At 42.0% G+C, this 27265-nt stretch overlaps 1 protein-coding gene across 6 annotated transcripts; it reads right to left on the minus strand.

Annotated features, from left to right (window-relative positions):
• Positions 1-4128: 4128 nt before the first annotated feature.
• Positions 4129-27265, minus strand: LOC116942374 (metabotropic glutamate receptor 3-like). Of its 6 annotated transcripts, none has more exons than XM_076067052.1 (7): positions 27146-27265; positions 25041-25277; positions 11149-11773; positions 9486-10341; positions 8051-9111; positions 7248-7422; positions 4129-5507 (listed from the first exon to the last, which is right to left on the minus strand). In XM_076067052.1, exons 3-7 carry the CDS (start codon positions 11635-11637, stop codon positions 5434-5436), a joined length of 2655 nt encoding a protein of 884 aa, XP_075923167.1. In that variant the 5' UTR covers positions 11638-11773; positions 25041-25277; positions 27146-27265; the 3' UTR covers positions 4129-5433. The 6 variants fall into 6 exon arrangements, with proteins under 6 accessions (XP_075923167.1, XP_075923168.1, XP_075923169.1 ...); XM_076067053.1 differs by lacking the exon at positions 27146-27265 and adding an exon at positions 26870-26954; XM_076067054.1 differs by lacking the exon at positions 27146-27265 and having other exon boundaries at positions 25041-25585.

The following is a 27265-nucleotide window of genomic DNA, read 5'->3' on the forward strand; positions in this document are numbered from 1 at the left end:
TTTTTCTCTGATATCTGCCTTTTTAATTCGTCGATCATGCAACTTCTTTGATTCGACTTGAAACCATCGATGCGTATTTGATCACTGACAGTGACGGTCTCTCGTATTTTTTTACGCAAAATACCGAGGAAGCGTTGTTTAACCCTTCCTTTAGAAGTGGCGTCCAGATTGTTTTGGCATTTAACTTCACAAAGCACTAAAATTTAACCTGAAACAATACAAATATCAACGGGTTTTACTCAGCAGATATTATAGTGCCCATTATGGGAAACATCTCGTCATGTATGTACTGTATGTTGATTTTCGTTCGCTCTGTACGGAGCCAACCGCGCTAACCGGAGGGGCTATATATTTACCTTTATCGATCACTAGAGGGCGATATTCAAATGGCAACGTCTTTTACATTAATTATTAAACAAAGTTAGTGAAGCAATAATTCCACTGCTGGCAAACTTCATCTTGATTTATGGCAGAAATTGTATTCCCACACAATTTAAATATTGCTATTTGCTGAATATGTTTCATAAACTAAACTAGAACCATATTTAAACGCGGAAGGGAAAACATCGGAGGACCGGGAGAAAAATCCACGCGACCACCACTGAAAAAGAACACACAGACTCAACAGGCATTGTCAGGGTCCAGGCTCAACCATGGAGGCATTCTTGGTCATTTTAATTAAAACTAATTCATACAGAGACTAATTCAAGCCGGATATACCTCATAAACCCACAGTAAACAACATTGTATGCAGATAACTTAATAGACCAGTGTAACTTTATCTGCCACACCACTGGTTGTTATCAAGGTTAACCTAGGATAACTTGTTTGCTTATCAAAGGTGACTTTTACGCTGTAATAAACTAACTACATAGCAAATCTAAGCATTAGCTGTGAAATAAACCCCAAGATATTTCAATGAAGCTTACACTTTTATCCTGACATTTAAACTGGAATTACTGCTTACATTTTACACAAATGTGCACATTCACTAAAAACGTACATTCATACGTGACGCAATGTTTTTTCTATGCCGTTTGAATTTCAAAACCAGCGTGGGGGGAGGGGGGTATGTGACCAGATGGCCCAGAAGTCAGCGCTTTGAGCTGCTCCCACTATGATCCTGGGTTGAATTCCAGTCAGCTGCCTGCGACGATTACACGGTGTTCTCAAGTGTAGTGAGGTGATGCTCTCAGCCTGGCTAAAACTGACTGCACACCCCCCCCCCACACCCCTATAATATTGAATTTGGCTTTGCACTTAATTAGACAAAATTCCAACTGTGAGAATTAAAATATCGCTTTGACTGTCACGCGACGAACATTACTCTCATGCGGAGTGAGTGGGAAAATGCTGCCCCTCTGTTGTATGGATGAGACGTGACTTGAAGCCATCGCAGTAGGTAGCTCTGCGATATTCACTTCCGTGGGAAATTCTCTAACACAACGCGTTGCAACTGATGGATACTTTGTCACGTGATATGATGACAGTGGCACAATTATGATACAATTGGGCGAAAAGGTCGGAAAGATAAACAAAACGTTTGAAAACTAAAATAAAAATCAGGCCAATGCTCTAAGCTCAGCAGATACCAGAATTATTGTGTTCTTCGTGTTTTTTTTTACTCATTACCAATGCACGATGCAGCGAATAGGCCAGAGATGAGCACTCCTTGTGCCCGTTGCATTTCCTTCCACGCATCACAGAACATGGGAAACATGGGAACCATTTTCTGTTCTGTGCTTGCAAAGAAGTGACAGGACAAACACCCCAACAAGTAGCGTGCATATTTTTGTCATCAATTATTAGTTATCCACTGCTGGATGAAGGCTTCCCCATGTCGTCGCTATCACTGACGGTTCTAAAATTGGCACGATCCATCTCACGTATTCTTCTTTCGTAAAGGTTTAATAGCAGATCCATCTCGCGCATGCATATGAACTGATTTCATTGCTCCATCTCTGTGGCAGTGTTTCTCCTTTGTTTGCCATTCCATCTCCAGTCTCATCAATTAGCTATGGATTCATATTCTTAGCTCTTTCGGTAAAGTCACGTTGAAGGGAAACAATAAAATAATAAAATATATATAACAATAAAATATTTTATATAACAAAATATTTTATTGTTTCCCTTCAACGTGACTTTACCGAAAGAGCTAAGAATATGAATTACTGCAGTCACGAAAGCTTTAAATAAAAATTTACCTATGGATTCTTCTTGCAATATATCCTGCCAAAGTCCAAATCCCCAAACTAGTCTGAAGAGTCAACATATCTCAAATTCGTGTTTGCTCTCTGATCTATGTGTTCATATCCCCGACTCTCCCTGTAAATCCCAGAATGCATCTCTGCAAGCGTTTGCGTACAATTTTCATGCTGTGTTCCATATTTTCCGATAAGTTCAGGTTTCAGATTCATGTTGTGGCAGTTATGGCACACATATTGAAAATGTTCTTCTTTAGGAACATCAGTATTGCTTTTCATTATTAAATTAGATTCAACAACACCACTCTAACCTTCAATTTTCACTGTATGATCGTTGCGTACCTTCAACAAATTCTACATATATAAAGATAATCCTTCGTATTTTCAAGTTTTGTCCCTTCAACACTAGTTGATTTTTGTTTAACGTATTTGTTTTATGGGACTTAAAACGTTCGTGACTGCTGGAATGCATATTCTTGGTTCTTTCGGTAAAGTAACGTAGATAGAAAATAAAAATAATACAATTAAATTAAAAAGCGGTCTTCGTCAGGCGGATGAAGACAGCTTTTGTTGCGATCGAAACGTCGTGGGTATTTTTGCTTTTATTGTTTTCAATTCATTATCTTTATTTTACATTTGTATTTTTATTCTTTATTTTCTATCTACGTGGCGTTACCGAAAGAACCAAGAATATATTGTACGGGACTTTAGCTTTGCTCATATTTATCTGTATCCCCACTTTCTATCCTTCACTCTTAAGATTTTATTTTTTCCTGTAGACTACTTCCATTGGTTGTTATAATTACTCTGTCTTCGGCGAATCCAACATGGTTACGACTTCCACCAATGATCACTTTACCTTTATTTCTTCAATACATTTTCGGAAAATATCTCCCGATGTTTTTGATGGCCTTGGGTAACAGCACATCTATACCGTATTCCTCTTCTAACGTTGTATTTTGTTATCCTGTATAATCTCAGGATATCTGTTAACATTTTATGATAGATTTTGATCATTGCTACGGAGCATTAGATGTTCACCAATTTAAATAAGAAGAAAACTTGTAGTAGACAGTGCATTGAAAGTTGGAGGCAAAATAGAACAAGCTGGGGACAAGATACCCAGAACCACAATAGAGAATGTTCAAGAAGAGCAGAGGTATGCAAAGAAATGTAAATGTCACAAACAAAATATAAAACACCTTTTTGTTTACTTACAGAAAACAATTAGGAAAAAAATTAGCGAAGGCAACAAAAATGATTGCAAGCATCATAGCAATCAAAGAGAGTATTGCATAGGTAAAACAATCATAGTTAAATAACAGATACTGTAGTAGCGCCCGAAATCAAGATGAAACCAAAAGTGCATGGTGGAAAATGAATCATAACACTAGTAGCAGAAGTCTACAGAGATCTTGAGAGCATATAATTCATATACCCAGGAAAGCATTTGTTCAGGAGAGGAGGAGGATGTTCCAGATGTCACATGCGATGCAGCAAACCTTCACAGTATGAGAAAAATGGATAGATTCGCGGCCTGTCTACAACAACTTTACACAGAAATGAAACGCCTCCAATTGCGGAACGATGCCTCAAATAATTTGCCATTGAAAAAAATGGGGAGACAAACCCGATTTGAAGATTGAGAGACCAATTATTAATTTAATTTCCCCCATGTTCATGAAGGGTTCACGAAGATCAAAGTGAAACAAATGACGGTCAATTTAGAGGGCAACCAATGGCGAGTGTAAAATTGGTTGTAGAAAAGGGTTCTCTTGCAGTGACCACACGTACATTTTATCGACTCGATGCGAGAAAAGACAAAAGAAGAGCAAACCAATGTTGCCTGGCTTTTTGTAAACTGGGAAAGGGCATTTGACTTCACGGAAACCGACGCAGTCATTCAAGCTCCCACAAACCAAGGTCAAAATCAAACATTTACTTCGTTAACATGAAGACGAATATATTTTCAAAGCTGTTGATACACTCTCATTTGAAACAGCGATATACTGTCGTTATTTAAAAAAAATGCTTTAAAATATTACAAACGATGACAATTTTAAATAGGCATCATACCAGTTCACATAATTAAGAAAAAAACTATAATCCTATGCAATATATGCTTGATACATTGAAATAAATTAATTGTTTTATTATTATTATTTTCACCTCAATACAGTGTAACCATTACATTGCCAGAATATTTTGAACTGTTACATTGGAATGCTGTGACATATATAAATGTATGCCATACAGTTGAATGGAAATGGTGCCGTTATCCATTCCTACGTATCGTCGTGCTTACTTTGATACAGTTCGCTAGTGAGTGAAGATGCCAAATGCATGACAGCAATGACGTACGGTAAATAGAGCAGCAGTAATGTAATAAATCACCGACTTTCAGTACGCAACCACATGATTCACTATGCTACAGCAATACAAATACATCAGCAGATGAAATATGCATATGCCCACTACAATTACTGCCCTCCAAGTTCACAAATTGCTTGTCCCTTTTCAATCAACACAATATTCCTGCATTCTCCTGAAAGACAAACTGCATGTGCGGGCGGTCAAAATGCTTTGTTTCGGTAGTAGCCAATTAGCACCCGCGTTCTAAAATGCGAAACACCGCCTTGTAATTTCACATCCACCAATACCGATGTCACATGATCAAAACAAAACATGTGGCTTCAAATACGTTGGAACACCATGCAAGAGTCATGTTTTAATGGGTCTCAGAAGCATTTTCACCACCCGTCTCTGATCCTCATTCTTCAGTGCACTGTTTCATATTCCTACTCATGCCAATCAGGGATATCTTCCCCAGCTTCGTAGGGTGATTTTCCCACACTTTTGAAAATCCCAAAAATCGGAAAAAGCTGGGTTTTTTTTACAATACGTTTGCATTTTTACTCATAATGTGCTGTACATGTTGCCCTTTTCCCCATAAGCGTTAGGTCAGTATATTTTTTTTTATACATTACTGACCGTTTCTTAAATTTAACAAACAAAAAATATTTCGTAATAATGTACATATTTGTATTAAACACCAACCGATCATGAGGTATAATACTTGAAAATGGTTAACGCATTAAAAAGTGATATGTATCCAAAAATAAATTCACATGATGGTCAACATATAACAGTCGGATATGGCATCCGTGAGTACCACACAGCTCTCAGCTTCATCTCCATGCTTCGACTTTTGTCTTCACGGAGAAAAGCATCACAGGGAAGACGTCGTGGAATCAATTTCCTTTCCACGGAAAATAGTCGGCACATATGGAGCATTTGCTGATGCTGAAATAAAAAGAACAGGAAATATTTCGTCCATTGGCTATCCAATTAGCCCAAACATCTGCTGGTGAACATTACCACTTAATGCTGTGGCTTATCCACAATTCCATGCCATGCCTCCACCTGTTTTATTGTTGTTGCCCCGAGGGTCCCCAATTCACTCCCTCAACCCACACAGCAACACTCATCCCATCGACACAATAACTCAACAATCTCCCTCCCACCACTACCGTCCCACTAAGACGAAATGTCACGCGACTGTAGCTCGCGCATCGTTGGTCACGTCCGACGTCGAGAGAGTCGAATTTAATGCAAACTTAATGACTCGGCGAGTTATGCAGTGACTTTGGTTGAGAATTACCCGCACAGACACTTTTTGCGAGGTGCAATGGGTAGCATTAACGAACGCCCTTTAACTTACTCGCGAAATTCCCGCTTGTGATCGTTGTTTCGTAAGGAAGGATCCTACATTGCAATGTTTGGCAAATTCCGCTCACGAGTGTTTGGCATGTGGAAGTGAAATTAGAGTACCCGGAGAAAAATGACGCATATGTGGAATAAAGCTCCAAGTTCCACACAGATAGATTCAAAATAATAATTGCTGTATTGCCATTTACTGGCCTCCATAAATCTCAAATTCATCTCAAATGTGATCCTTACACGTAACTTTCCATTTGGAAAAAATAGCATTTATTTAAGTATTATCCCCACTCATACATGAGGATAACACTCTTAATTTGGCACAGATGTATTCAAAAATCCATTGCTATGCTGCCACCTCCTGGCCAACTCGCAGTCCAGCATTACAAGATCTGAAGTTTCTAGGCAACCCCCCATAGTATATTCTGTATATTCGGAGTTATCTGGTCATAGGCAAGGGTGAATGGGAATTTCGAGCCATCACACGATAAATCGAAGTTTCCCTCCAAACCACATGTAGCCACTCTCATTAAATATTCTGCTTGTCCATTCCCCCCGCCAAAGCCAAGCCACATTTATGCTCTGTCGTACGTGGCGATGATTAACGGAACCTGGAGTCGCAAGCAGGGCCGGATTAACACAGTGGCTTCGGGGCTGCAGCCGTGGATTCGAATTTTTATGACACCAACCAAAAATATAGACCGCTTTATAATAGCAACACCGGAGCACTACGATCAATCTTATCATGCCATTTTATCACTGTGTGCCAAAATTAAAATCGTTTCGGTTTTTTTTCAATTTGATTCAGCTTTCACAGTTTGTATATGATATGTAAAAGCCAGAACTGAAATATCCAAGGTGAATGCCAATAATAAAGGATTTGGTTAAGGGTAGTGGTAATAGAATCAAGGAAAGGCATTGGATATACAAAGAGGAGGCCATAAAGCAATAACCGCCCCAGGCTAAATCTGACCAGAGGGATCAGCATAGCGGATGGCTGCCAAGAGGAAGGTTGTGAGTTCAAATCCTGGTCAGGGGTTGAATCAGCCCATCATCCCTCTGGGGGGGGGGGTCTATAAAATTGGTACCGTTTTGTGAGTAAGTTATTGGCGGTTATCCTATTGATAGATTCACCCTCCATCATGGGAATGTCGAATTCCATCACTGGCTCAGGGCTATAAATAGAAGGTGAGCATCCTAAATACAACTCCGATTACCACGATTGGCTTTGACGTATGATGCCAAGGAAGTTCAGCAGACATACATTTAAAGAAGCATTCAGTTTGACTTGGTAGAGTGGTGAACATCGAAGGCGAAGCTTACGGAGTGAAAAGGAGGTGGCAGTCCCTGCGGCGAGGCTGATGGTGGTCGGCTTCGGTGGCCTCTCCACGTTCTTGTGCGGCTGGAAGAGTATAATGTTCACTTTGGGTGCAAACAGGCATCCCAGCACCACCGAGCCACTGAGGCTCACAGAGACACAAATGGTTGTGGTTTGGACCTGCAGGGCAGTAACAACACAAAGGCAGCAGCTATACCAAGAGCAAGGGACATTGTGAAACTAAATCACTTTCACCTGGGGAACATAGTATGGCAAGAAGAATACGATTCATGCAAATGCATGTGCAAATAATTCAGCACACAAACACATGGTCTGGCCAAATTTGAATGCCTGCATTCATCTTTTCAACGGTCTGGTTATTTAATGAATGTTAATCAGGGAATGTAGGCATGGAGTTACCGTGTGTAATTTATATCAAATATAATAGATGCAGGTGTATTTTTACATATGCGTTTCAAAACTGTCTCCACGGTGCCTTGCAAACAAGCTTCAATGGGTCATGCGTGCATAATGCATTCAGTTACCTGCGTGTAAAGTTATTTACTTATTTATCTAAACATAGCAAAACAGTCATATCTGCAGATAGGCAGTTAACAATAAGACTGACTCTATTCAACAAAATGCTTTGTAATTCACAATTTTACCCACAAATGGTGCCGTTAAAACTAAAGCAATAAAGGCGCTGGCAAAGAACTGATAATATTTACATATATGTGGCGATAACTTCACAAATTATTTGCACACGTGAGTTAAACTGTCACATTGATTGCTCAAGTGCAATACATACCCTGTAGTCTCCAGAAGTTACGTAAAAAATTGGCACGAATGCCAGCCAGATAATACATGTTGTGTACATGGTGAAGGCAATAAACTTGGCCTCGTTGAAGCTGTCGTGGCATTTTCTGTTCTTGAAAGCGTACACAGTGCACACCATGACAAGACACACATTGCAGACCAAGGATATTAACATATTGGAGTCCTGGACGCTGCACTTGAGAATGACCACCTCCCGCTTGTCTGGGATGGTGAATCGCCTCAATCCCGGATTCTCCACAATGAGCCAAATGGCAACAACGGAGAGCTGGATTAATATCAGGGTGAGACAGATTACCATCTGGGCCAGGGGACTCACAAATTTTGGCCTCGAGCTCCCACCCTCTCTGGCGCTGTTGAACATTCGCGAAATCCGATTGGTCTTGGTGAGCAGAGCGGAGTAGCAAACCACAAATGACGCGGCGAGAACGAGCCGCCGCAGGGCGCACACGAGGACCGTGGCCTTCGCTACGAAGGCGAACGTTGTGCTGTAGCACATGGAGACGCCGGCCAGCAGAGCGTAGCAGAGCTCCCGCCCGGAGGCCTTCACGATGGGCGTGTTGCCGTGCACGATGAAGGTGATGAGCACCGTGACGGTGCAAATGAGCCCAATGCAGGAGATTGCTATGGGCACCAAAGCCCAGGCATCCTCCCACTTTATGTACTCCTCCGGGAGGTCATAGCAGTCCCTCAGGTCGGCCGAGGGCCATCTGCCGGGGCCGCAGTCCATGCAGGTGAATTCGTCGTAGAGGTACTCGTAGGGCTGACACGAAATGCACACCCAGCAGCAAGAGTCGCCCCGCTGTGTGCTTTTCATTTCGTTCGGAGCACAGGGGTCACTGCACTGAGACACTGGAATCGAAGATTTTGCCCAGTGGATCTCGTTTGCTTGTAGAACCAGGCCTTGTGACCAATGGCCAACTTTAGTGTACGAGTATTTTCCATTTGATTTCTGGAAAATGAATATGTTGTACTTTGCCAATCCATCACCAGATGAGTCGAACTTCACAATTCGGTCGTGATCACCAAAGGGAGCTGTAGCACAAAACAATCGAGATTTATTAAACATATGCAGTGCACAGGGGCAATACAGCTATACAATTATTATATGCAAAACATTTAATACCAGGGATATAAATGAATAAACGTGTGCATGCCTATTGTGTTTTTATTAATTATGAGCCAAGAGCTCAAAGTAATCAAAATGTCTTTTCAGTGAGCATGTTTGTATCTTACAGTGTAATTGTACCGACACACGGCCTATAATTTTTCATTCTATGAAGAGCGATGGGGCGTGTGAGTAAAATTACCTTTGCCCAGACTTATGTGCTTGTGCAGCAAGGGCAAACTAAATTTCTACTCTCTCTTTTTTTGTACATTTACTTAACCTGTGAAATGTATTACCTTACCTTGGAAGCTGACATTTAAAATGAATTCCTTATACAGCTTAACACCATTGATTGGTGTGAAGGCCGCACATAGCTTGGTTGTGTTGGGACAGAGTTCCTTGTGCATGTTATGCAATGCGTGGGCCAAAGCAAAAACTGCATCAATCACGAACATTATTTTGGTCTCTTGCTTATAACTGCCTCTTCGGAGTGACATGGATGCATTGCAGACATTCCCGTGCCGGTGTCCACGTGACAGAGTGCACTGGAACCTCTGCTGCCAGAACTCGGTGAACCACGGGTTCCTTTTGTTCTTCGCAGGAAGGAGACTTTGGAAATAATCGTCAAACTCTTTCACCCGCTGCGAGTTCAATTCAATCGTTAGTGCGCCATCAGCAACATCCTCTTGTCCTTTGATGACACTTTCCAAGGCACCCCATCCATCACTCGCAACCCAGTAGAACGACGCGTGGAGCATTCGGGCTGCAGCCAACAATTCCTTGGCATCGTCGCTCCTTGTAAACAAGACCACAACCTTGGCGTTTGGCTTCTGCATCAGAGCCTTTATGACCCCGTCGTATGTCTTTTTGTTCGCCGACCGTCCAACCTTCTCGGATACTGCAATGCAGATGTTTCTGGACCTGACCTCGTGCTCAAATGCCTCCATTCCAGCCTCGCCGTAGTCATCGTCAGAGGCCACCGTGCTCACGTACGTCCACTTGAAGAAGCGCAGGATCTCAGCCATGGCTTTGGCCTGGTAGAAGTCTGGGGGCACGGTGCGTGCAAAGAAGTCGTAGCGCGACTTGTCGCTCAGCTTTGCGCTCGTGGAGGCGTAGCTGATTTGTGGGATTTGGAAGAGGCGGAGAAGGTTGGCTACCTAGAGTTGGGGGGAAATAACTTTTTAGTATTTTTGTTTGTTTTATATATTTGTTTTATTATTATTATTATTATTAAACAAGAGCCCAGTACGTGACGGAGAGAGGGGGTACAGATATTCCACGAACAACAAACCCGAGACCAGGTGCCCCACGGGGCAAGGGAGAGGGAAGGTATTTGGGAAACAATATATTTAGGGTTTTTTCACGCCATTTATTCATTTGAGAGCGCATTGAGATTTTTTTTTTAATTTTCAAGGGAGCGCTGCGTGGATGTAGATGTATTTTTTTATCGGCACTGCGAATTAGTTTTACGTTTGGTCATTTAAGCTATGACACCAAAAGGCAAGGCCCTATTCCTGATATTATGTCGCACAGTCTATAACGTCTACTTGGCAGTGGGTGGCATGTTTGAAAATACCAAGGCAATAACCAGTTGTTTAATTGGAAAAATCAAGTCGCTGTCCAAGCACACTTTTACCATACATATAATGCAGTACAACGAACACACGATTAGTGTAAATATTGATACACTTTTACCATACATATAATGCAGCACAACGAACACACGATTAGTGTAAATATTGAGCAAATCCAACAATCTATCTCTCGCTTGTCCCTCGGGTTTGAGGATGATGACAACAATCATCAGTTATTCTGGTGGGTCTTCATGTGGCTCCACAGACCAGTATGGGAATACGATACTAGTACAACAACAACAACAACCCTGAATTACGACACCACTAAAATATCACCCGGCTCAGAACTTTACCCACGCAGTGTGTATAATCAGACGAGTTAATATTTACCTGGATGGAGACGCTGCTGTAGGAACCGCCGATGACCCCAGCGATGGCCGTGGGTCCTTGATTTTGGATTGCATACGAGCCATCGGGGCACATGTACTCCGTCTCGTCCACCTTCAGCAGCGACGAGCGAACAAACTCCAGGGACTGCTCCAGGGCATAAGTGTCCCTGGAGCATGTGTCCAGGATGTGTGCTCCCAGCTTTATTCCGGGCAGCAGCGATGAATCCCTGTTGATCTGACCCAACGCAAACAGCATAGCCTCCAGGCGCTGGATGCCACGGTCCTCGTTGATCTTCCCACAGTCTTCAGGTCCACTGCCCTTCTCGTGCACTGGGAAGAGGCCACCCAGAACCAGGTCTCCGTCCATTCGCACCTCTCTCTTGCCACTGCCACCCTCATTTTGAGTGAGAGCCACTTGCTGGGCTACCAAGCACGTTAGGAGAAGATAAATTATGTGTTTCCCTATGGCTAGCACCTTCGGATTTTGCATGCTTATTGCATTCGTTTGAAACTAAAGAAGTGCACTATATGCCATTAATATATAGAGGCTGATGTCTTCATTTTCACGTATTTTTACTTTTGTTTTAATGAGTTGTTCCACTCACTCTTTTGTGGGTTTGTAATATCTGAAAAAAAAGATGCATATATCTGTATGTGCACAGACACTTTTAAGTTATGCCATTATCCTATGGAAATTGATGCAATGAAGAGACAGATAATATCGTTGTAACATAATTAACGTTCATATTACTACCATTAAAAAGCTGTGAACAAAACAAGACGACTTACAACATTTCATCAACAGAACGAGGTGCCGTATTATAAAGCCATCACCTGTGCTTGAAACGAGGACATCAGCACACATGTCTGAAGATGATTGCTGCCGAATGCACTGCTAACCTCTCGCCAGCTCTCTCTCTCTCTGTGGTCCCCTGCGCTCTCTCTCTCGCGCTCGCTCTCTCTCTCTCTCCCTCTTTCCTTCTTTCCCACCCTTCTCTCTCTACTCCCCCTTCATCCGCAAGGAAGGGGCATTGGGATTTTTTCTATTTAAAAAGCCCACGGCATAACCAACAAAACGTGCGTGTGTGTGCCTCTACACGTGATTGGGAGCAGCAGTGTAGCGGTGAGCTGCGCTGCGTTACAAACCCCGGCGACCCGGGTTCGATTCCCGCTCACGACCAACGTCAGCAACGATTATCTGAAACGGTCCTGGGCCTCCCCAAGGTCGACTCAGCATTAAATGAGTACCTGATGTGGTGTGCAAACATCGTCACTGGGGATACAAAGGCGGCCTGGCGTGTTGTTGGCCACCCACCCCCTTGTGTGCCGTGCCGGCCTTCGTCGGTGCTCGCTAACAGCAGTTGCCTCAACAGTCTGTTAAGGCTATACGGGGGATCTTTGCCTTTGTACACGCGTGGGTAAGTGTGTGTGTGTTCTTGTAAATGTGCACTGGGAAGGACAGTGGGGGCTACGGGGTGGAACAGAGATAAATTTACAAGCACAAAAGCCAATCAAGCTTGAGACACATGACACAGATTTCATTGTGAATTGTAGAAGCTGTTTGCCAAAGCAATATGCATAAAGGAAATACATTCGATGCACGAATTAATTTGCAGAAGAACGGAGGAGGTTACATGGGTACAAGCATCCATTGCTCACTATATACTTGCGTGCACTAATTCAGAATGGGATTGAAAACATGTTTTGTAATAGGCATTGCTGTAAATCACAATGAGAATGAAAATTCATGGTGTTTCAGTACATAAGCTTGTTTTATTCATTAGCACAATGTCTGTGCAATACATTATCTTTTGTGGCATTAAATTCTTGGTTTTGGAACCTTCAAATGAATATAATTTAAGTTCTGCCTAGTCTCTGCAATTTAGATTTTGAGAAAAAGCTAAATCAAACTTCCAGAATAAATCAATTGTGATGCAATTGTAGATATATCCTTCTGATTTTTTTTACCAAATTTGGTCTTGTTTTTTTATTAGTAGTACACATGGATTTTATATATGTTTGATTACTATTTAGAACTCTTATAAATGCAAACATGCCAACATGCCCACACTCTTTATACATATATAGACACATACCTCTAAATACTTTGCTACATGGCAACGATGACATTGTTTAAATATAAATAAGACATTATTTTAATATATTCCAAACATTAGCGTTTCAATAATAGTAATAACAAAATCGTGTATTAATAAAAAAAACCTGATAATTAATTAGAGTAACATTTTTTATGGATGTTAAACTTCTTTCATGCCATACGTAGCCGACGTGCTAATCGGAGATGATTATATTCCGCTGATTCAAGTGGCGAGGATTATTGCAAATATAACAAATTGCCCGACAAGGAGCCTTTGTTGCTGGCGTTGCACACTAAGCTTTTATTATTTGTGTGCACTTATTCGCTTTGCACAGCAAGATATAGAAAGAAACGCCAAGCAGCACTTTATTGCACAAACACTGTGTTAGCTATGAAGGGACACCAGGACAGCATGTTGGAAATCCCCCCCCCCAAAAAAAACTTTCAATCGAAAACACTCCAGCTATGCAGTGACATACATGAGAGAGAAACAAATGTAATCAAAATCATTACTGTGGGGGTAGATTTAATCCAACAGCAACTATTAATATAAAACATTTGTTTTGTCGATACTGGTCGGCAGTGGTGCATAACCACAAATGACAATAACACTGCCCTAAAATAATAACATGTAGTGACTCACTTCGGAGACAGGGTTCGTTAAGGCTCCTTCTTTATTCTCACACGTCAGGGAACTACAAACGGCCTATGTGCTTTCACACTAGTCACACATCCGTCTATTTTGACGACACTATCTAGCTAGTGCAGTTGGCAGGCTGTCTAGCTAGTGGCGTCTAAGGATGGTTAAGACGGCAGCGACGAAGGTGACGAAAAGCGACAGAGCAAGGGGATCCACTTCCAGCAACAGCCCCGGGCTCTCTCCCGGGCACCCTTTTATCCTCCCGCCGTGGCCTCGCTCCGCCCTCGCCACGCCCCTTCTCTGGAACCTACTAGCAGGTTCCCGGGCTTCCAGGATTAACCTCTTCCTGAGCTTCCCTTTAGTTCCCTTCACCCGCGTATATACTCTCTGCTGATGTGTATACTGCCCTCTGCTGTCAGTACCCCTTTTCGTCAGCAGCCAGCGTTATTACACTGCACATTTTTAAGTAATGTGAAATATTGGACAGTGCTCCTTCTACATAGCAATGGCCCTGCTCCATAGCAGAGATGAAGAAAAGGCGACTGCACAAAACATGGCCGATTATAAACTGATGAAATTAATAAAAACGTATCACGGTTGATGTTTCAAGCAATGGACCTACTTCATAACAAAGAGATGAAGAAGAGCCAATGCCCTTAACCTCACCTGTCACAAATATTTGCATGATTTTATACGTACGCTTTCATGACCGACATTATGATGCATAATTGGGTTAGGTCGTGTTAGATTCACACTGACACTTTGATGAACTTGGCTGTGTTGGGTGGAGGAGGGTTTACGATGCACATTTGTTAAACGATCCAACTCAAAATAAACTAATTATTAATCATATATTTACTGTTTTCTTACTTTTCGGGCAGTGGTATTGACAAATATGTTGAGTTTTTAACTCTCAAGACAGTGTTTTTAAATGATTTAACGAGTGTTGAATTAAGTATGCAGCATGTTGCAGGAATTGATCGTTGCGGTAGGAAAAGGTTGCACCGTTACCAAAAAGCAGGTCTTATCAAGGTCCATCGATTTCGTAAACAATACCCCAACACCGCTGCAATTAACCCTCCAGTGTATCAGCACTTCACACAGTTATAAACAAATTGGTATTGACCGGAAAAAGATAAAAATGCCAATTCATTTATTTCTCCTCACAATATTCTCTTGCAGCCAGTACATTTGACAAAGCGTTCTTCGATGGTCTCTCTGTGGAAGCACACAAAGATAAATGACAATGTCGGCACGTGCGAGCTACAGCCTTCTCTGTTTCACAACTATTCTGACTCAGCGTAGTGAAGTATTGAAGCATGTCACCTACGCAGTCCCGCCATTTCCTCTTGGATTGTATTTATTAGTTACACATTGCAATGTTTGGCAAGTCCTTTTGACAGTGTTCTCAGGTGGCTATCTGCAGATACACGAGGATAATGACAGATTGTAAATGTTGTGGATTTGCTCTCCAACACACCAGTGCGCTGTACTAGTAACGAATTGGCATGTTCTCTTTACGTGACAAACCTTACGAATTGGCTGTGTGGGGTGGTGGTGGGTATAACGACACATTTATATTTATGCTATCTAACCCCCCAAAAAAAACCTTTATGTGTATTTTTTGTTTGTATTTTATGCATAGGGTCTGCTGGCAATGCAATGCCCTCCCCTCACCCCCTCCCCTCTTTCAGGATGAATGTTCCTAGGAGAGGTGCTTGGCAAAGGAGCCAAATGGAATGTCTCACGAGTTGGAATCGAACCAGATTGTCCGCGATTGAAAAAAAAACACATCAGCCAACACCACGGATCCCAAGCATGTACACAAGCTCACAATGCGCTTTAGTGGAACATTTTGGTTACTTAAACAGCAGAACTCAATTGTGTCTCCACATGCATTAAAAAAAAACTCGCCTCCTATTAGATTCCCAGACGAATACTATTCAGCAGCATCTGTTCAAGGAACTTTAAAGCGAACACATGTTGGACTGGTTTACATCTCCACGGTCAAAAATCATTAAACAAATGCTCCTGGGTGCCCAATATTGTTTTGGCAACATGACTCCATATGAACTATGGGGCCTGGTTCAGCACTAAAAGCAATATTGTTATATTGGTTGGGCGAGCTAATAGGCCCATGGACTAAAACATGTTTTTATTTACGTGGAGACACAAACCGAATGCTGCTTGTACACACGTCTACTCAGCATGTACAGCTCTAATGGTGCATTTAAACACGAAAGTCATTGTCTAAAGACAACTATATACTGTACCACTGATAGCAGTTTCATATTACACAAATGTATTTATAGTTTTTGTCACCTAAAGTTGCCCGTGAATATCTATGCTAGGTACGAAATATATTACAAACTACGTTGATTCTTGTGACCCGCTCTTGATAGCAGATTTATGAGCCTCATGGATAAATACTGAATTCCAAGAATCGTACAGGTAATTTGGTCTGGTCCAGTAAACTTTAGGCATTCAATTTAACGATAAGAATAAAAAAAATTGGATTAATGTACAGTATCGTTTTATTTGGTGTGTATGAGTGTACAATATTTAAGTGCAGGAAGTTACTGCCTGTGTGTGCATACAGCAATTACCTGTGTGTGTAAAATCTAAACGTATAAAAGAAACAATCATGCCAATGAAAAAGTAAACATAAATCTATGTTAGACGTTGCGACAATACGTGATCTGTAATGTTATCACATCTCGTGTGCTGGTGTCACATGCAATGTCTTTAAAATATATTTTGAGTGGATGAGTCAGTGGTTCTACGTTGGCCTAACTTATAACTAGTGTGGTGGGTTCAATTGAGGCGCACACTTGAACTTAGAGGCAACACGGTTTATTAACTAACACAACAGGTCACTCCTAATGTTAACAGGATAACGACATACACTGTAGGGTAGCGACCACCGCTCCTAACTAACTAACTAACTCTCGAGGGATAGCTATATAACCGGACCAGGCCAGCTTAACAGGCTGCCTGGTCCACGAGCGGAGAGCGGAGACCGAGGCCCGCAGACAGAGGCTTCATTCCCAGAGTTGGACAGCCCAGGTCCCTCTCGGGACTTGGCTTGTAACTGCCGGGGCGTGGCTGGCTACACCCTTGGCCACGCCTCCTTCCAGATCCTTCGGGAGGGCCCGGAGTCCTCTGCTCCCCCTCCTCGTCCGGTCACGTGCCCTCTCGGGTTCACCCAGGGTATCATGTCCTGAGCCGACCTCTCAGTGACACCCAACCATTGTCCTCTCGTGAGTCATGCCGTGCCATGATCACACTGGTGCCATGGAGAGGCACCACGCATACAGTACCCGTTATAGATCGGTACTGTCGTTACACAGTCGTGAAACCATTAATGTCACTACACTAGTGTTGAGTATAACAAAACACGTGTAGTCACTGTGTATATGCATTTCTTTTATAATTGACCACTTCCAATCCTCCCCGAAGTGACTTAAGTAATACACAGTTGGCACGCCACCAGTGAATACAATCATTGAATGATATAACAAGGGGTGGAGTGGTAGTGAGTCGGCGGCTGGTGCTGTAAGTCCAGCTTCTATTCCAGGCCATGGTTAACCTCTGTGCATATCTGAACTCAAACTGGGTGTTCTCCTGCACCAACCAACGCTGGACAACAACCACCGTGACCAAAACGGTGTGATGAGGTCGTCAACCCAGTTGTATATTTAAAGCTTTCGTGACTGCTAGGATCCATACTCTTTGGTTCTATTGGGTAAAGTCACGTAGGTAAAAAAATAAAACAAAAAATCACGACGTTTCGGCCACAACACAAGCGGCCTTCATCAGGTGAAGGGACGAGACTGTCTGGAGGACAGCGCTAGAGTGAAAAAAGCCACATTCAGATCACGACCTTTAAGCTGTGTGAGAAGAAACAAAGCGCCTTGACAAAGGAATTAGGATATAATTTAGCATTGAAATGGCTCATTGAAATAGCTAAGTTAAAGTATACACATCCGCAGAGGCACCCCTTGACAAAGGAATTAGCATAGAATTTAGCATTGAAATAGCTGAGTGATTAGCTTGTAACTGGTCACAGAAATAGCTATGTTAAAGTCAGAGCATATACATTCACCGAGGCACCTAGTACAAATAAAACAGGAGAATTTGGTGAAACACAACCACGCTCAGACCGCGGACCTTTAAACTGTGTGCGAGCAAACAAGGTGTCCTGACAAAGAAATTAGCATAAAAATTAGCATTTGATTGGCCGATTTTAGAAAAGAGGTGGTGTACGTGCCGGTGGACTTGCCGTTTGGCGCGGGGGGGGGGAGTTTACCTATTGATGGTGTGAAAAGAGAATTTATAAGAGCTGCGAAAGTTTGGGGTACCACTACTTGAAAAATATACTGTACCATTGAAATTAGTTTAATGTTTAGTTCGATTTAGAACATCTTTCCAATGGTTGCTTAATTTGAAACCATCTTCTCAGTTGAAATTGTGTCTGTGTTTGTAGATCTGAATTGCCTCGTGAACAAATCTCTGATAAAAACCCGTGGGTTTGCAAAGAACCTTGGTATCGGAGAAAATTATATCGTGATCACCCACAGCGTTGTAACAATGATCAGCTACGGCAGAAGAATTCGTTTTGCCGTGTTTCAAATCTGATTTGTGCTCGCGAATTCGGTCAGAGACATGTCGCTTTGTCTCCCCGATATAGCAATCACCGCAGGTACAACTCAATTTGTAAACCCCGGGGTACTGTAAGTCAGGAATGACATCCTTCACGGATGGGGTCAGATCACGAATTTTGTGTACTGTATTGAACCGGACCTGGATCTTGTGTTTGTTTAGAATTTTGGAAATATTTTTAGTAACACCTGCTATATATGGTAGTGTGATGGTTTTGACCGGAGTATCAAGTGGTTGTTTCTGTATGGAGGGAAAAACAGCTTGGCGGATGGTACGGTCAGAGTAACCATTCCTTTTGAGGGCCAGGTGTACATGTTTTAATTCACTGGTCAGGTGGTGTTGGTCCGAAATGCAATGAGCCCTATGGTATAAAGTTTTGATGAGGGAATTCTTTTGGGCTGGGTGGTGGTGGGAATCAGGTTTCAAGTAAGAATCTGTGTGGGTGGGTTTCCTGTAGACAGAATGCCCCAATGAGCCATCAGGTCTCCTCTCAAACAGAACATCTAAGAATGGTAGCTTGCCATCTTTCTCCACTTCCATGGTGAATTTGATGGCGGGATGTCTGGAATTGATGTGGTGTAGGAAAAGGTTCAGAGCTGGGAGGCCATGTGGCCGAATGACGAAAGTGTCATCCACATATCTCTAAAACCTTTGCTGCAAGACCCCCTAGATTATATGGTCTTCCCAAGATTCATAAAGAAGGCACCCCATTACAACCCATCGTATCCACGATCAACTCCCCTACCTATAGACTAGCCCGTTTTCTGTCAGATACCTTGCTGCCTTTCACTGGCAAGACTGCCTCAGCAGTGCTTAACTCAGCCCAATTGGTCTCTATGGTCAAAGACGTTGTACTGTCCCCTGACGATATCCTTGTCAGGTTCGATATGGTCTCTTTGTTCACCAAGGTCCCAGTACCTGATACCATTGAAATAATTGAAAATTTGGTCCTACATGGACTAGACCCCGACACACCTGCACTGGTTAGGCACTGCCTTAACAATACCTACTTTACTTGGAATGGCTCCTTCTACAAACAAAATGAGGGTACCCCCATGGGATCCCCCTTATCACCAGTGATAGCCAACATTTTCATGGAGAAATTTGAATCAGACGCCATCCAGACTTCCACCCTCAGACCTTCCCTGTGGAAGAGATATGTGGATGACACTTTCGTCATTTGGCCACATGGCCTCCCAGCTCTAAACCTTTTCCTACACCACATCAATTCCAGACATCCTGCCATCAAATTCACCATGGAAGTGGAGAAAGATGGCAAGCTACCATTCTTAGATGTTCTGTTTTAGAGGAGACCTGATGGCTCATTGGGGCATTCTGTCTACAGGAAACCCACCCACACAGATTCCTACTTGAAACCTGATTCCCACCACCACCCAGCCCAAAAGAATTATCTCATCAAAACTTTATACCATAGGGCTCATTGCATTTCGGACCAACACCACCTGACCAGTGAATTAAAACATGTACACCTGGCCCTCAAAAGGAATGGTTACTCTGACCGTACCATCCGCCAAGCTGTTTCTCCCTCCATACAGAAACAACCACTTCATACTCCGGTCAAAACCATCACACTACCATATATTGCAGGCGTTACTAAAAAGATTTCCAAAATTCTAAACAAACACAAGATCCAGGTCCGGTTCAATCCAGTACACAAAATTTGTGATCTGATCCCATCCATGAAGGATGTCATTCCTAACTTACAGTACCCCGGGGTTTACAAATTGAGTTGTACCTGCGGTGATTGCTATATCGGGGAGACAAAGCGACATGTCTCTGACCGAATTCGCGAGCACAAATCAGATTTGAAACACGGCAAAACGAATTCTTCTGCCGTGGCTGATCACTGTTACAACGCTGTGGGTGATTACGATATAATTTTCTCCGATACCAAGGTTCTTTGCAAACCCACGGGTTTTTATCAGAGATTTGTTCACGAGGCAATTCAGATCTACAAACACAGACACAATTTCAACCGAGAAGATGGTTTCAAATTAAGCAACCATTGGAAAGATGTTCTAAATCGAACTAAACATTAAACTAATTTCAATGGTACAGTATATTTTTCAATTAGTGGTACCCCAAACTTTCGCAGCTCTTATAAATTCCCTTTTCACACCATCAATAGGTAAACTCCCCCCCCCCCCCCCCGCGCCAAATGGCAAGTCCACCGGCACGTACACCACCTATTTTCTAAAATCGGCCAATCAAATGCTATTTTTTATGCTAATTTCTTTGTCAGGACACCTTGTTTGCTCGCACACAGTTTAAAGGTCCGCGGACTGAGCGTGGTTGTGTTTCGCCAAATTCTCCTGTTTGATTTGTACTAGGTGCCTCGGTGAATGTATATGCTCTGACTTTAACATAGCTATTTCTGTGACCAGTTACAAGCTAATCACTCAGCTATTTCAATGCTAAATTCTATGCTAATTCCTTTGTCAAGGGGTGCCTCTGCGGATGTCTATACTTTAACTTAGCTATTTCAATGAGCCATTTCAATGCTAAATTATATGCTAATTCCTTTGTCAAGGCGCTTTGTTTCTTCTCACACAGCTTAAAGGTCGTGATCTGAACGTGGCTTTTTTCACTCCAGCGCTGTCCTCCAGACAGTCTCGTCCCTTCACCTGATGAAGGCCGCTTGTGTTGTAGCCAAAACGTCGTGATTTTTTGTTATTTTTTTTACCTACGTGACTTTACCCAATAGAACCAAAGAGTATGAACCCAGTTGTATATTGCCAAAAGGCTTATTATTCGTATTATTGTTTGACTGTAATTTTTTTTAAATTTATATTTGATGTATTTCAACAGGAAGGGCCCAATCAGCTGCTAAAATCAATTTCATGAGCATCCTGCGACGGTACAGGTCCAGATCTTAGATACAATCACGGTTACCTAGGTCGCGATGTATGTGTATTACATGTTGTACGTGCTTTATATGTTATACGTGCTGCTTTACATGTTAAAGGAATAGGGAACCAGTCGAAAACGTGTAACAAAAAAGCACAAACTACCTTCTTTGATGGACAAGAATAAAGAAAGAAAAAAAGACCATTTAACGAAGCAAACACGATCAGTAACCGGGAACGTTGAGTATGATCCATACAGACTTAATAAACATGCGCTCCATGTATATAATATTCACACGTATAATTAATTGGTTTGCTTATTTATCCGGGAAAGCCACACTGAGCCGTGAGACTTTGTTTTAGGAAGTGTATTTTTTATCTTCATATGTTTTAAGCCAATTAATGAGTGCAAGGAAACCGGAGAACCCGGAGAAACCCCCACCCGCACGAGGGGGAAACACTTGATCCCTATACAGATGGCAGCGGATGGCGATTAGTCCACTTGCTGTGCTGCCTTCTGATCTACCAACCCTCACTGCCTTCACAGTGCTGTATTACAGGCCACGTGCACGATATCTACCACCACCACCACCCAGCAAAGACATCTGCACTATTTTGTACACCTACATCCCTTCAACTACAGTAAATTATACATTTATTAAAACTGTATTTATAATGGATGTTTGCTGCACAGTGTACCGTTTTCCATACCACTGAATTACTTTTTTTTCATAATAAATAGAATGCATTTCCTATTAATATTATTAAGCATCAATATTGCGGTGTCCCTTGTGAACACGTTGACGTGTGTTTTTTTACAGTTTACACAGAGTGCTGCTTTTAAAATCCGACGTCTTCAGCATTAGTATGCTTGACGTAAGCCCCGCTTATGAATATTCACGTTTGCGGTCTCTTAAGAAATTAAAGAAAAAAAACTAATTACTTTGGTAATTTGAGATCCACAGAGCGTGAAAGATTAAAGATGCAACCATACACACTTTATTTTGTTCTCAACATATTCCGTTACAAGGGTCATTAACAAACTTGAAACAGCATAATTAACCGTCCGAATCAACTTCATTAAAATGCTGACCAGCTGACACAATCGTGTTCAAAGCAGAAATTATAATAAAAAAATAAAAAAATAACACAATAAAATTCTCACGACGTTTCGGCCACAACACAAGCAGCCTTCTTCAGGTGAAAGAACAGAACTGTCGGGACGACAGAGCTTCAATTGAAGAACCAAAGAAGATGAATCCTTGCAGTCACGAAAGCTTTAAATCGAAACAGAAAAGATCAATTACAGGTTTGTACCGTCAGGGAAGTAACACCTGATCAGCTATTCTTGTGGAGAACGTTTACGGTTTGTTTTTAATCCGCTGTTAGTCGCAACATTCATGAATACTATTTTGATGTAGCGTGATATGTTTTCCTCTGCTTTTAAAACAGCCTTCTCAGACAGCATGTAGCACAAAATGTAATGGCTTTTCCAGATAAAGTAAACACTTGTTATATTTTTAAATTCCCAGACCCTCTTGGTCTTTGTATATGTCTCGCCCAAGAAAATTATAACTCATTTTGCTCTTCTGAAGATCATCCTTAAAAATGCAAATAATGTACAGTGTACATATTGTTATGTAATTCTACTGTCACGGGATTTTTTAGTTTTTGTTTTACACCATCATATGTGTGCGACTCAAAAATGTAACTGAGGTACACCATTATAATCAGTAGCCATGTTCTAGCCACTGCAAGATGAAGACTATTGCCAGAGATGTCTCAATCAGTAAATTAAACACAGGAAGTTTTTACACGCCGGTGAGAGGGAAGTTGCAATTCAACATTGGCAATGATAGAAGACTGTAAACTACAGGACCAAAACACAAGAGAGCTAACATGAAACACTTTCTTTAAAGGAATGTAGACACATTTTGAGCAGTGGCAATATTTAATACCCTAGAAAAGTAAAACGTAAAAAAACACACAATGGATGCCACTACTGTACTCTAAAATAATGAAACAACTAGTATTGTTATTCCTATTCTTGGTTCTTTCGGTAAAAGTCACCTGATGATGATTGATTGTGTTGCAGTCGAAACGTCGTGAGAATTTTATTGTTTTATATTTTTACTATTTTATTGTTTCCCTTCTACGTGGTGACTTTACCGAAAGAACCAAGAATATGAATCCCTGCAGTCACGAAAGCTTTAAATAAAAATTTAACTAGTATTGTACTTGCCAGGGCACCGAAAGTTCGGGGTAAAGTAAAGACCAGACCAAAAGTGTTATCAGATACCTATGCTTGTATGTATGTTGAATTTCTGTCGCACCGTACGTCGTGTCCTGTACTAATCATCAACATGCCAACTGTGCATTTCATCAACATGAATATGCTGATGAAAAGGTGAGGTTATGAATGGTTACTAAACAGCCCGAATGGTTTCAGAGTGCATATGAAACAGACATAACTGTAGCATACAGCACTTTCTTCAAATCGTATCTATATAAATCGTTACAGAAAAATGCAGTATCCTTACAAAGCAATTTGCATTCATTGTGCACGGAGAAATAAGAGGCGAGTTACAAACATCACACGCGCAAAGCTAGAATTTGATTTTGAGAGGCCATAGTAGGTGAGTGCATATGTATATGACAATTTAGGTATTGTATTGTCGAAGTGTGGCATGTTCCAGGGGAAATAATGCTGCAGTTTCCATGCTCGTTTTGAAAAGGATTCCCAATGAAAAAAATATATATATCAATGCATTCTTATTCTTGGTTATGAATCCCTGCAGTCACGAAATATTTAAATGGAAATTCAATGCATTCTCGTACCTAGAAGGTCACTACTCAATATCTCAAAAGCGCAGTTCCCAAAACAAATTAACGTATGTAGGTGTAAGGAGGGCAATGTGTGGGTCATGAGAGAAAGAAACATTTCAAGGTTAACCGAGTTATTTAAATTTCATGAGCTGGAAACGTCGTTGTAAAAAAATATATGTTTTTAATTATTGCAAATCCTAGTCAATCCATTGCTGGATCAAGACCTCGCCAAGCCAAGTCAGTCGTGTGGATTGCTTTGACCATACTTCACCATCCTAGTCAGCGCATGTTTTGTGAAATGGTGTGCCCAGGCCCAGTTCAACTGTGATGTTAGCCATTTCCATTCAATCAAAATCCTATCACTCCGGGTTCACAGCGCAGGAAGCTATCCGCTGTGCCACCACACATAACAGTGATATAATAACACCCTTTATTTACACTGGAATTACTCAACTGAGTTTCAAGGCACTTTTGTTTTAAGGAGGGGTGCGTGTGTGCGTTTGCCTAATGCCACTCGTGAGTGATTGGCTTTCTGCCAAGAAAACTACGGCGCTCCCATCAACCGCTTAGAACAGCAACGGGTCGCTCTGCACCTCCTCGCCGAGTGGAGAATTCAAGGCGACCTCCGCTGCGTCTGCGGCCAGCCGAACCAGACAACGGAACCCGCGTCGCGAACGAACGAACGCACGCATCCGACGTCCGCTCTCCGGCGAACTGAGCGGTACTCGACGCGGAACTCCCGAAAGCTATTGCACGGCTCACAGACTTCAACTTGGACGTGTGATTTTGCACAGACTTACCATACGCTGGAAGAAGTGATCGGATTGACGCAATCCTACAAGGTGCTCATCAGGAACAGCGATGGTTACACGGTCCATCAGCCCTATGGGGTCAAAAAGATGCCCAACGTAGGAATGTGGAATTTCCACCACTGGCTCAGGGCTGTAAACAGGATACGATCACCACCTCAATGCTTTTTTTGTGTGTGCAGGATCTCACTTATTTTGTTTGGCTTCATCTGGTAGGAATCCAGAATACTATACTCGGAGGAAGAAAAACACACCACACACATTCGATGGGGTGACTACACAGCACCTTACAGCCGAAGGTTACAACACCTGCTTTTCACATAACGAGTCTCACATACAAAGCAGGCTGACAGCTGCTTGATCGAGTTGCTCCCAGGGTCAATTGGCCATAAGGTGACCGTGTCTTTGGAAGGAAGTGTGGCTGGAAGAGACTAAAATGCGGAGCTGAACGTTCGTGGTTGAATTGCAGCCAAGTCAGAATGTTTCACATGAGCAACACGTGGTGCAAGCCGAAAATACGTTAAAGAGCGATACAGCACATCCACGAAAACGTATTGGAGTGGTGAAATAGAGACTATACGATGGGTAATTAGCTTTATTAAACTGTAATGACTACAAGGGAAACATAACTACTGGGTATCGAATGATATCTATCTAAGAAGAGTTTAATAAATCCCTGACGAATCAAGAATCTCCCAATGGACCTTAGCAATGTCGAACATGTCCGTGTTTTTAAATAAACCACTTGCTGAAGAACTAAACTGAGCACTGTGAGCGTGAAGCCATGTGAGAACACTGAAACACAGGAAGATTCAGTCGTGTCAATGAGGTGAGGTTTGAATGGCATGGACATTCACAAGTACAGGGACTCCTCTACTCATGAACATTCGACTTACGAACTTTCAGAGATACCAACAAACCTGTCCGTATGTCCAGTTGCCTGTTCGGACCGATAGTCGTAAGTTTAACCCATGCGCAATATATGGCGGTGGTGGCATTTACATCTGTAGAACATGAAGAACCAGTGGCATCTAAATCTACTGGATAGTATACAACTTGTAAAGCCATTCCCCGTGTTTAGTGTGCATACCGTATAACATCGAAAGAACCAAATAGTACCGTATAACATGTTTGGAATCGACAGGAGTAAATTTGAGACTTGCAAACAAATAGACTTACGAACAGACCCCTGGAATCTAACTCGTTCGTAAGTAGAGGAGTATCTGTAAATGTGCAGCCGTGCCTCCACTAGAGGGAGCTCCAGATGGTATTCAGCCTACTCTTCTATGCTGGTCTGACTTCTTGGAAAAGGTGGAAATACCCACACTTTACTCCACAACGTACAACATGCCTACAAGGCTAGCAGTGGTGGACCCACTTATACTGGTCTGTGGACAGAGGAAGGGGGATTAAAAAATGTTTTCCAAATGTGTCAACTGTGTTCCAGGAGACTCAATCAGCAAGCTCTGGATTGCTTTACCCACCACAGCGACACCAACCAAAAATGTTGACCAAGCTAATGCGAATTTTTCACTGAACCAGAAGACAGATTAAGGCTTCATAAACCTGGTTTAATGTACTCTGAAATGTATTTATTGTAGTAAGAGACCTGTAACACAGAACTTGGCATATACAAAAAATAGTTTTCAACGAAACTTGTTTATTTTACCGGATACAGCCCACTGAGCTATATAGCTCTTCTTTTCAAAAGCGACCTGGCCACAATGACAGCTCAATGAAATGGCTTATCATGTGGAAATATATAGCAGCCAAATACTCTAGATGCATGTTTCTAAATGTGGAGGGGAAAACCGGAGTACCTGGAGAAAATTCCACACGACCACGGGGAAAACACGCAAACTCCAAATATACAGGCGTCATGATTGGGATGGAAACCACGACCTCCTGTAAACCGGGCGAGGTAGTTAACATCTCACCACCATGGCGTCAATCATGCTACGAGAGTAATTGTGCTTTCTTAACCAGATGCAAAGCTAAACTAATAGTCCAATAATATAAATATATGATAAATACTGTACCTTTAATGTTTATAAGCACTGTGTGCATGTAAGCAAAAAGTATGAAATATGACTTACCTTCTCACGAAAAAAATACTTAGATATGAAAACAGTAGGCTTACAGGTGCATTTTTTTTATATCAGGAACATATTTTGGAAGCACTTAAAGTGTAGTCAGAGTGCTTTAAACGCACGGAG

The sequence above is a fragment of the Petromyzon marinus genome, chromosome 14, assembly GCF_048934315.1.
Source record: "Petromyzon marinus isolate PM22_M1 ecotype Great Lakes invasive population chromosome 14, UKy_Petmar_22M1.pri1.0, whole genome shotgun sequence".
Taxonomy (NCBI): Eukaryota; Metazoa; Chordata; class Hyperoartia; order Petromyzontiformes; family Petromyzontidae; genus Petromyzon; species Petromyzon marinus.